Below are 12,578 nucleotides of genomic sequence, written 5' to 3' on the forward strand. Positions count from 1 at the left end.
TAACAGGAAAAAAAAGTTATTTTATTGAAGTCCAATTACATGTAATCAAATTTACTATTTTAAAAATATACATTTCAATGACTGGTCGGATGGTAGTGGGTCATCAGAAACTTTTAACATTGGTGAAACTAAAGTTGGTATACCACTGCTGAATTTGAATTTGACTAGCTTTTTAAAAATAAAGAAAGAAATGTGTATAATTAAGTCAATCAAGTCAACGCCACAGTCAATCAAGATGAGAATATTCCATTATCCTGGGAAGACTCTTTGCGCCTCTTTGCCATCCACCACCTCCTGCTGCCTCCTCATGGCAACCTTTTATTTGATTTCTGTCCCAATGGCTTTACCTTTCTGGGATGTCTTAGGAAGTAAATCTATTAAGTCTTTTAAAGATATCTCCTTTAATTTAGCATAATCCTTTTGAGATGTGTGCATATTGCTATATATATCAATATTTAATTCCTTTTTATTGTTGTATTCCAATTAGCTAGGGTGCTCTAGTGGCTTAATGGTAGAAGCTGGGCTGCCATCTCAAAGTCATACAGCTGAAATGCAGGAGAAAGATGGCCAGTCTCCTGCTGTGCCATTTACTACCTCTGAAAACCCTGTGGAAGGTCAGCTGTGGGTCAGTTCTGACTTGAGAGTACACAACAGCAGTTCTGGTTACATAAATATATCAGTTTGTACTCTCATCAGCTGATAGACAAAGGGCTTATTTCTACATTTGGAAGCATTCACAAGCCTTTGTGTTAACATGTCTTTGGAGTACATACCTAGGAAAGAAATGCTGTTCTCATGTATACAGTGCATATTTAACTTTGTAAGACATCACTAAACTTTTTTCCAAAATGGTTGAGCATTTTGCTCGCCCTCAACAGTCAACACTGGAACTGCATACATTTTCAAATGCCAACCATTTCCAAGTTAAAGCTCATTTACAAGTAAGTGTGGGTTTGTTTATTTGTTTGTTTGTTTAGAGTGTGTGTGTGTGTGTGTGTGTAGTGCCAGCTCAGTGCAAATACACCAATACTATTAGTACCTAGCTATAGGTCATTTCCAGCTCAATGCTACACAACAACCACATAATGCCTCTATATGGTTATCATTGTTATTGATTTCGAATTGGGATCAACTCATAGCTGACTCTCCACCAGGTTTTTAGAGGTTGTAAATTGCACAGGAGAAGACTACTTATCTTTCTTCAAAGTAGTTGCTGGTGGATTTGAACCGCATGCCTTTAGGTTGGAAGCAATTTTCCTTACCACAAACTTTGGTGGCCTAGTGGCAAGAAGCTGTATTGCAATCCCGAAGGTACACAATTCAATTCCACCAGAAGGATGGACAATCTCCTCCCATGCAATTAACTGACTCTGAAAACCCAACAAAGGGTCAAGTATAGGTCGATTCTGACTTGATGGTACACAGCAACAACCAGCCACCAAACCCCCCCAAGTTATATAATAGCAGGTGAGCAATAATATTTCTTAAAAGCTGGTGATGATACCTGCTTATTTGCTATTTGTTTATGACAGTTTATCTTATTGCATTATAAAACTTTTTTATGTTCTGAATACATATTCCTTTTTTCAGTTAAGTGTGTTATAAACATTTTCTCCCAGGGTTTGGTTTGTCATTTCATTCTCTTGAAAGTATCTTTTGAAGAGTGGAAGTTTTAAATTCTGAGGAACTTTAATTTTCTTACTTATATGGCTTGTGCTGCTTTTGTGTCTTAGAAATGTTTACATAACCTAAAACCTGGAAGGAATTTCTCCTGTGTTTTGGCTTTTTTTTTTCTTCCCAGAATTTTCATAGCTTTTTTTTTTTTAAATAGCCCTTCCAAATTAGGTCTGTGGTCCCTTTTGAGTTAACTTGCATATATGATGTAAGCTAAGAGCTGGGTTTATTTGTTTGTCATTTAAAACAAAATTTTTACAAAACCCTGCCAATTATAGTCTATTATACAATCTGCTGCTGTTGTTGTTCTGTTCCATTGAGTCGCTGTAACAGCTCTAAACCCTGTTCTATTTTTTGCCAGCCTTATTGTCTCTGACACACCTACCCCAGTCACTGACTCAATCCATCTTATGGAGGGTTTTCCTCTCTTGCGCTGTCCTTACACCTTCCCAAGCATGATGTCCCAGTCCAAGGACAGGTCTGTCCTTCCAACATGCCTAAGTATGTCAGACGAAGCTTCAGAATTCTTGCTCCAAGGAGCAGCCTGGTTTCACCATCTCTAGCTAAAGAAAATGAAATCAAATCTACAGGAACCAAAATATGACCTTATCCCACCTGAATTTCAAAACCATCTCAGGACACTAATGAACAAAGACCAGATGAGTTGTGGTAGGATATCAAGAATATCATCCAGGAAAAGTTCAAAAGGTCATTTCAAAGACAGAGGAGGAAAAAATGACCAAAATGGATGTCAGAATAGCCTCTGAATATTGCACTAGAGCTCCAAGAAGCCAAAGCAGAGGGAAGTATTCAAGATATTAAAGAGCTGAACAGAAGATTTCAAAAGGCAGCACGGGAAGACGAAGTAAAGTATTACAATGAAATGTGCAAGAAGCTGGAGTCAGAAAATCAAAAGGGCTGAACTCACTCAGCATTTCTTAAGCTCAGGGAACTGAAGAACAAATTCAAACCTCAAGTTGCTATACTTAAAGATACTTTGGGAAGAAATTAAATGATTCAGGAAGTATTTGGGAAGAAAATTAAATGATTCAGGAAGTATTAAAAGAAGATGGAAAAATTATACAGAGTCATTGTACCAAAAGGAATTGGCAAACACAGAAGAATTTAATGAAACAACATATAAGCAAGAGCCTATGGTGATGAAGGAAGAAGTTCAAGCTGCTTTAAAAGAATTGGCAAAAAATAAGGCCCTAGGAATTGATGGTATACCAATTGACGTATTTCAACTAACAGATGCTAACCTGGATGTGCTTACAAAATTGTGGCAATAAATCTGGAGGACAAGCACTTGGCCAACTGACTGGAAGAGATTTGTATTTGTTCCCATTCCAAAGAAAGGTGATCCAACAGAGTGTGAAAATTATCAGACAATATCATTGATATCACATGCAAGCAAGATTCTGCTGAAGATGATCCCAAAACGACTGGAACAGCACATCAGCAGAGAACTGCCAGAAGTCCAGGCTGGTTTCAGAAGGGGCTGTGGTACTAGGGATATTGTAGCTAATGTTAGATGGATTCTGGCAGAATTCAGGGAGTACCAGAGGAATGTCTATCTGTGTTTTATTGATTATGCAAAGGTGTTTGCCTGTGTGGATCACAACAAACTGTGGCTGACTCTGAGAAGAGTGGGAATCCTGGAACACTTGATTGTGCTAATGCAAAACCTATACTTGGACCAGGAAGGAGCTGTCAGAACAGACCAAGGAAACAATGCATGGTTCAAAATTGGGAAGGGTGTACGCCAGGGATGTGTCCTTTATCCCTCCGTACCTTTTCAACCTATATGCACAACAGATTATCCGGGATGCTGGGCTGTATGAGGAGAAGTGTAGCATCAGGGTTGGAGGAAGATTTACCAGGAATCTGCCTTATGCAGATGACACAATCCTGCTTGCTGAAACTAAGGAGAACCAGAAGCGCTTGCTGCAGAGGGTCAAGGATTGCAGCCTTCCATATGGATTGAGGCTGAATATCAAGAAAACAGATTCTCACCACTAGGCCAATTGGCAGCATCAGGATGGATGGTGAAGAGATTGAGATTGTTAACAGATTTAGGTTGCTTGGCTCCATGATCAACACTCTTGGCAGCAGCAGCCAGGAAATTAAAAGACATATTGCGATAGTAAAGTCTGCTCTTAGAGACCTCTCCAAAGTACTGAAGAGCGATGATGCCACTCTGGACACTAAGGTATGCCTGATACAGGCCATGGTCTTTGCAATCACTTGCTAGCATCAGCGAGCTGGACAATGACTAGGGAGAATAGAATGAGAATTGATACCTTTGAGCTGTGGTGTTGGAGCAGAGTATTGAATATGCCGTGGATTGCTAGGAAAACAAACAGGTTTAGCTTGGAGAGGGTTAAGCCAGGCTGATCCTTGGAGGCAAGGATTCTGAAGTTTGTCTGACATACTTTGGACATGTTGCAAGGAGGAACAAATCCTTGGAGAAGGACGTCATGCTTGAGAGGGTGAAGGGACAGTGCATGAGGGGAAGGCTGGAGACAGTGAGACTGGCACAGGATAGAGAGGGTTTAGGGCTGTTGTACATAGGGTCACTATGAGTTGCAGGCGACTCAACAGGACTAATTTGTTTCTTCTCCTAGCAGTCCATGGTATATTCAGTATGCTTCTCCAGCACCAAAACTCAGTCATCCATTCTCCTTCTGTCATACCTAGTAACTAAAACTAAAATTGTACCATCTTCACTCCAATACAGCCATTTAAGTAGAAATGTGCTATTATAGCAAAGTGAGGAGTTACATGACATTAGTATGCAAAGAGGCCTTGTTGTTAGCAATCTTCTCGAAGCACTATTTTTCTTAAAGAAATCTAAGACTATTTATTGACCACTGTTCACCAGTTATTTACAATAAAGTAAACAATATACAATTGGATTAACATTCTGATTACTACAAAGTTGTTTTTCCTGGCTTCAGGTGAAACAGTAACCCAAATACTGAGGACATTTAACCTATATCCTAATGAATGGGTTAGGGTAAAAAAAAATAATGCAAGTCTGTAGTTTAGATTACAAGGTTGTTCACTAGATTACAAGGTCGTTCACTCATATTGCCAAAAAACTGCAACATGGCTAATCATCTTATGTTTTTACCGGTAAAGTCTCAGACATTCAAGGAATTAAGACCGTTTTAGTCAATACAGCACGAGTATTTAGATTTAGGTAAAAGAAGCAGTTCTCTAATCAAATGCCCATTTAACTTTGCTTGCCTTGTTAAAACACACCTGAATTTCCTAAGTTTTCCTCTCTGGGTGGAGTTTTTAACAGCGATCAAGATTTTTCTTTCAGGTAATTTTGCAAATAAGCATTTTGTTTATATGACTTATACAGACATGAGTTTTGATACAGATGCTTTAGACAGTACAACTTGTTGTTATGTGTCGTCGAGTCGCTTGCGATTCATAGTGACCCTGTGTACAACAGCCCTAAACTCTGCTCTGTCCTGTGCCAATCGCACTGTCTCTGACACTCCCATCCCGATTACCCCAGTCACTGAATCAATCCACTTCACAGAGGGCCTTTCCCTCCTGCGCTGTCCCTCCACCCTCCCAAGCATGATGTCCTTCTCCAAGGACCGGTCTCTCCTTAAAACATGCCCAAAGTATGTTAGACGGAGCCTCAGAATCCTTGCCTCCAAGGAGCCACCCAGTTTAACCCCTTCCAGGATGAACCCTTTCCACAATGAATCTGTTTGTTTTCCTAGCAGTCCATGGTACTCTCAATATTCTTCTCCAGCACCACAGCTCAAAGGCATCAATTCTCCTTCTATCCTCCTTGGTCATTGTCCAACTCTCTGATGTATAACAAGTGATTGCAAAGACCATGGCCTGTATCAGAAACACCTTAGTCTCCAGAGAGACACCATTGTTCTTCAGTACTTTGGAGAGGTCCCTAACAGCAGACTTTCCCATGGCAATACACCTTTTAATTTCCTGGCTACTGGTGCCAAAACTGTTGACTATGGAGCCAAGCAAACTAAAGCTGTCAACAATCTCAATCTCTTCACCATCCATCCTGATGCTGCCAATTGATCCAGTGGTGAGAATCTTTGTCTTCTTGACATTGAGCCTCAATCCATATTGTAGGCTGCAGTCCTTGACACTCTGCAGCAAGCGCTTCAGGTCCTCCTCAGTTTCAGCAAGCAGGTTTGTGTCATCTGCATAACGCAGATTGTGGATAGATCTTCCACCAATCCTGTTGCCACATTTCTCCTCATAGAGTCCAGCCTCCCGGGTAATCTGTTCTGTATACAGGTTGAAAAGGTATGGGGATAGGATGCATCCCTGGTGTACGCCTCATTACCAGGTCTTTTATTTGATTTGAAAATACATGGTTTTAAAATTCTTTTCTATTTAACTTAAACTGATCTATACTTTCAGTCAGTCAGAATGATTGTAATCAATTTACTCATGCTTGTGAAATGCTATTTTTGTTTAGAATAGTTTTGGTGGAAAAAAAATTTACAAATGTATTTATGTGTGTAAACCAAATAAAACAGACCTCCAAAATGGTCCATAAACATATATTACAGGTTAAACACAAGTTTAGATTCAGTAATGATTATGAAAAAATTTCCAATGTTTAGAAAAGATGTATATAAATAATTTTATTTCTATCTATCTATCATCTATCTCTATCTCTGTATCTCAATGCACACAATTATTGAACTTCATCTTCTGGACAAGAATGCTAAGGTGGTCTTTCTTCATAAAATGCAATTACAATTTGAGGACATTTCAAGTTTGCCTCTTTTGTCAGCAGCAAGTCAGCTCATCTTAATCTTTTCATTTCATGAGAAAAATTAATTCTCCACTGCTGTCTGTGGTACCAATTATTCACTCAGGATCAAGACCTCTGGCAAAGCAGCATCTCGTTTCTTCTTTGATTTGCTATTATCAGATTCACTGTCAGATTACAATTTCCTTTTTGTGCCATCTTTTTCTTTACCAGCTTTTTGAGAATTCAGAAATGTTTTAATCAATTCCGGGTAATCTAGATTTTCTTCACATTCCCAAGTATTGTCAGCATCTATAAATCTCTTCCACTTGAGGAAAGATTCCACCTTCCTATCCACTACATGTTGGTCCAGCACTTTGTCTACCATAAATTCTTCAGGTTCTGCCTCTTCAACTTTGTTTACTCTCCCTTTATGTACAACTGCTTTCTTTACCACTACCATCACAGGATGATTTGGTCAAGGAGTCAGGAAGTGATTTCTGATCAAAAGGACATAAAATGTGAAACATAATTTCAAACTCTTACAAAATACACACTTAACCTATTGAGATTAGTGTAATCCAGAAATATATTACTCCAAGAAAAATCTCCAAATTATAAACTGAAATTACTCTATGGGGTAATTTTTAAATTAAACAACAGTTTGGCTAACTTAGTAAAGTCCTTTAAAGGATTGTGTAGTTGAGATCAAATTGCTAGCTATAATTGTAAATCACATGAATGGTTTAGGTTTAGGACATGGTAAATCTAAGAAATGATAGTGAAACAAAGTGGGTAGAGACAACAAGAATGGTGAAAACTGCAGCTAGTATTGCTGAATTACACATGGAGACATAGTCAAATGGGCATTTACTCCACTCCATATATTTTCACCAAAATTAAAAAGAAATCAATAAAAAATCATCCCTAGGTCTATGGCTTGGTCTGCTTTTACTAGTGAAGTAACCCTTTTACCATTATTGTAATTGTCTTTGTTTCCATTTACAGGATTTTACCTAGTCGTCTGACTTGCTGCCTTTGCCAATCTAAAAGCACCATTGAAGTTGTATGTAAAACACTCAAGATGCACTGTGACAGTGAATGTCTGCAAAACAACATATACTGTAGTGAGTGTCAATTGCTGCATTATAAATTTTAAACCAACAAGTAAATTATTTCTTTTTATTCACTGATTTCATTCAGAATCCCATTAGAACTAGTTGTAAGAACTGCTCCCGTGCTGAAGGTTTGATACGTCAACAATATTATAATGAATCCTAGCATATAAAGAACAAGAGAAAGAAATGAAAGGATATAAAGAATATTGCAGAGTATGTACCATGCTATCTGCATGGACTTTACCTCTCAAATGAGAACTTTTTTTGTGTAATGTATTGCAGTTTTGTAAACTGATTGCATAAGTACTGTATTCTGTCCCAAGTGCCCCCTGTGTTAGGACAGCTATAGATCTGCTTTTGTGTGTTGTTCTGGTTTGGTGGGTTTGTTTTTTTTTTTTATTTCATAAAGGAGTAACAGTGATAATGCTTGATAAATTTGGTGTGTAGCCTCAGGTTAACAAACCAGACACTGCTTCTGTCCAGCTTTCCTAACACATGGGAAGACTCTCCCTTTCTTAGATTGTCCAACTCTGAGCTTGTTCTGAATCTCAAGGTTTCTTTGACTTCCAAGACAATCAGATATTTTTAATGCTTAACCTATGAATAAAGTTTATTTGCACTAACTTAATTAATTCCATGATGTGACACCGTCACATGCAAAGAGCCAGAATATGGATTTCTAACAGTGATAAATGGAACAATAATAATGCTTTGCTACTTAAATGTACACATATTGCTTCCTTTGAAATCATTTCTGTTATTCTCTTCTTTCCCAGAGGTCACCAGAAAAGATGTTTTTAAACTCCCTATATAGATAAAGCAAAGCAAGAGCAGCAGTGTTGAGTGCCACAGCCTGCTGCCCTGGTTAACTCCCCCAAAGCTGAGCTCTTCATAAGCCCATGCTCCTCCTATACTGTAATCTTCTTGTTGATTGCTGTCGAGTTAAGCATGATTCATCACTCACAAGATTTTTCATTCTTCTGAAAGAGAACACAAACTGCATCATGGTGCATTTGGCCTTTGTACATTCAGAAGCTCTGAGTGCTTCTTTGAGGGGGGAAATATTAAATATGAAATTAAAGGAAGCCTAGTAGACCTCTGTCAAAAGTTGCTTCTTCCCTTCTGTAGTGTAGAACTTCAAATAATGATTGTCCTGAAATCATATTATCCCATAGATTTCTTGAATCATGAACATGGCAAATTAAAAAATCCTTTCACCAGTTGGATGTTGTTGTTATTGTTATAGGCCATCAAGGTGAGTATGACTTGTGGAGAACCACATGAGATCTGAAACTTGTCTTATACTGTTCCATCCTCTTAAACTCTGATATATTTGACTGCACAGCTACAATTAATGTGTCAATCTATCTTGTTGAGGGTCTTCTCCTTTGTGACCCTCACCTTTCCAAGCATGATGTTGCTTTCCAAGGAATAGCCCCTCCTTATAGCATGCCCAAAGTAAGTGAGACTAAGCTCCCTGTTCTTGCCTCCAAGGAGCATTCTGGCTGTACTTTCTTCAAGACATATCTGTTTGTTCTGATGGCAGTTCATGGCGTATTCACCACTCTTCTCCAATATACAATTCAAAGCTATTGACCAAAAAAAATGCCCCTGAAATCAATGGGATGCCAACTGACATGTTTCCACTAACAGATGCAGCCCTGGACATGCTCATGGGTGTGTGCCAGAAAATGTGGAAGGTAGCTACCTGGTCAACTGACTGGAAGAGATGTATTCTTATGTCATCCTTATTCATTGTCCAGTTCTCAGATGCAGAGCAGGTTACTGGAAAGACCATGGTGTGAATCAAGTGACTTTAGTCTTTAAACTGACATCATTGCTCTTCAAGACTTTACAGAGGTCCCTGACAGGCAACATTCTCAACACCATATATGTCCTGATCTCTTGACCGCTGGGACCAAGAAGATTGGTTGTGAATTCAAGTAGATGAAATTGTTGACAATTTCAAACTCTTCTCTTCTACCATGAAGTTCCCATTTGGCTCAATTATTGTTGATGGTATAGTTAAGTGCCGTCGAGTCAAGCATGACTCATAGTAACCCTATGAACAAAAGACCTGAACCCTGGGCGAGCTCTGGTGGCCTAGTGGCAGGAAACTGCACGGCAATCCCAGAGGTGTGTGGTTCAAATCCACCAGATCCTCAGCTGAAGAAGGAGGAACAATCACCTCCTGTACCAGTCAGATCCACTTTGATGGTACACACATAAAAAAAAAAGAAAAAAAAAGACCCGAACCCTGTTCTATAACTATTGTCTTTTCTCTAAATTCATAGAGTTCCTGTCTGCTGCCAAGCCTGTCTTAATCTGGGAACTCCACTAAACACGGTCCATCATGGGTAACCATTATGGCATTTGACACACTAGTGGCACAGTGTTCAGTATCACCGCAACTCCAAGTTATCTCAGTAGAGCAAATTGACAGACCAGTGCAGTACTACTTAGAAGAATGTTTATTCCGAACACAGTTAACTCCAGGCCCGAGAGATTGGCCCAGTAGTGAGTTTTGGTTTTTTCCTTGATGTTGAGATGGAATCCATATTAAAGGCTGTAGTCTTTGATCTTCTGCAGCAAATGTTTCAAGTCTCCCTCAGTTTCAGAGAGCAAGGCTGAGTCATCTACTTAGTGTAGGTCTTCTTCCTAAAACTCCAGCTTCTCAAATGATTTGCTCAGCATACAGATTTTGTCGATATGAAGAAGTAATTATCGCTGAGGCTCACCCTTTTTTATTTTTAAACAATGTTACCTGCTCTGTTCAGACAGCTTCTTGGTCTAGGGTATAGATTTCATATAAGCATAAATATATGCTGAAATTCCCTTTCTTCTCAGTGTTAGTCATAGTTTGTTGTGATCCACAGCCAAATGCCTTTGCATCATTAATAAAATACATATAGACATTCTTCTGGTATTTTCTGCTTTCACCTGAAATCTGTCTCATATCAGCAATGATATTCCTGGTTCCATCAACTCTTCCAATGCAGCTTGAACTTCTGATAGTTCTCTGTCAGTGTACGGTTCCCTTTCTTGGGAGTGGGAACCAGCATGGATCTCGTCTAGTCAATTGTCCAGGAAGCTATGTTTCAAAGTTTCTGGCATACACTCATGAGCATGTCTAGGACTACATCTGTTAGTTGGAACATGTCAACTGTGATCCCATTGATTCCTGGGGCATTTTTTTTTTGGTCAATGCCTTTAGTGCAGCTTGACATTTTTCATGATCACCATTGACTCTTTATCAAATTCTGCTGTTTTTGTTGTTGTTTGCCATCAAGTTGAAACCAACTCATAGCTGACCCTCCAGTGAGTTTTAAGAGGCAGTAAATTGCATGGGAGGAGATGGTCCAGACTTCTCTTGTAGAGCGGCTGTTGGATTTGAACCAAATACTTTTGGGATTGCACACTCCAGGCCGTCAGAGCAATCAGCCAATTATTTTTTGGTACGATGACTGTACTCCCTCCCTCCTTTTGAGGCTTCCTGAATATTTCAAGATTTTCCCCATAGAGTCTCTCAGCATTGCAATTGAATTGTTCTTTTTTAGTGATTTCACTTGAGAAATGCTGAGTGAATTCTCCCCTTTTTGTTCTCCAACTCTAGAACTTTGTACAATCTGTTATAATTCTTTGAATGTACCAACTGGATGACTCAAAATATGATCTCAAGTCCATTCCACTTGAATTTACAAACCATCTTAAGAATTGTTTGAAGCATTGAACAGTAATGATGATGGAAAACCAAATGAGCTGTGGGATGACATCAAGGATATATATCATCCATGAAGAAAGCAGGTCAAACAAAGAGAAAAACAAAACTGAAACTGATGTCAGAAGAAACTCTGAAAATTACCCTACAGCATCTGAAAGCCAAAACAAGGAAAGAGATGTTGAAGTAAAAGAGTTAAACAGAAGATTTTAAAGGGCAACCAGAGAAAACAAAGCAAACTACTATAGGAGAATTTCCAGAGACCTAAAATTGGAGATTTAAAGGAAAGCACTTGCTCGGCATTTTTCAAGCTGAAAGAACTGAAAAGCAAATTCAAACCTTGCGTTACCATACTGAGAGATACGAGGGGGAAAATCGTGACTGATCGAGGCTACATCAAAAGAAGATGGAGGAAGTAAACAGAATCACTGTACCAAAAAGAACTGGATGACACTGAAATATTTCAGGAAATATCATATTATCAAGAAAGAGACAATGGAAGTTGCTCTAGCTTGTTCTTTGCTGTGTGCAGGAAGGGTCACTCGGTAGCAAACTGTCTACATGCCATTTTTCAGTTCTTCCTTCGGTGCCAGTGCTGCTTTGGAGATCAGTGCTGAAATGAACATCCCCATGGTAGGAGTGCTGGCAGGAGTGTGAGGCAGTCACAGCACCAGCCCTTAGGTAGTAGCAGAAATGTGGAGCTACACTAATCAGATTCCCTCCAGTGTGTCCAGCCATCCAGTTTCTCGAAGTCTGTGCCATTAGGGGGCAGCAGAGATCAAGTGAAGCCCTCAGTCAGTACTATTGACTCTGGAACTTCATCTAGTAGCAGCGGAGAATTGGGATTGCCTGAGGGATCACTTACTTAAAAGACAAAAGAGGAAAAGAAACTTCTAGAAGGAACTGTAAAAGATATGGAGAGTTGGGAATCATCATGAGAGTGAATGTGTTCTGTTTATTCCCCAATGAAAAGCAAGCCCAATATTTTAGACAGGTATTGTTATGAAACCCCCAACAAAGATGTCAAAAAAAGTAGTATTACGTTTTCTTGATGAAATAAAGGGAAATACAGAAATTTTTTAGACAAATTCAGGGAAATAATACAAGACCCAGATTATCCAGGAGGCTGGGCTCTGTGAGGAGAGATGTGGCATCAAGATTGGTGGAAGATCTATCAACAATCTGCGTTATGCAGATGACACAACCCTGCTTACTGAAACTGAGGAGGACCTGAAGCGCTTGCTGCAGAGTGTCAAGGACTGCAGCCTCCAATATGGATTGAGGCTCAATATCAAGAAGACAAAGATTC

At 39.2% G+C, this 12,578-nt stretch overlaps 1 protein-coding gene across 1 annotated transcript in view; it reads left to right on the forward strand.

The window, feature by feature from the left end:
• Window positions 1–12,578, forward strand: part of LOC102846807 (leucine-rich repeat-containing protein 37A2-like) — a 67,898-nt gene that overhangs the window by 36,568 nt on the left and 18,752 nt on the right. Inside the window, exon 9 of the mRNA XM_006889481.1 lies at window positions 7,442–7,560. Coding sequence (XP_006889543.1) covers window positions 7,442–7,560 — 119 coding nt within the window. The remainder of the gene's footprint in view (window positions 1–7,441; window positions 7,561–12,578) is intronic.

Source organism: Elephantulus edwardii, unplaced genomic scaffold (genome assembly GCF_000299155.1).
Source record: "Elephantulus edwardii isolate Elephantulus edwardi_28Jun2011 unplaced genomic scaffold, EleEdw1.0 scaffold00077, whole genome shotgun sequence".
NCBI classification, from domain to species: domain Eukaryota; kingdom Metazoa; phylum Chordata; class Mammalia; order Macroscelidea; family Macroscelididae; genus Elephantulus; species Elephantulus edwardii.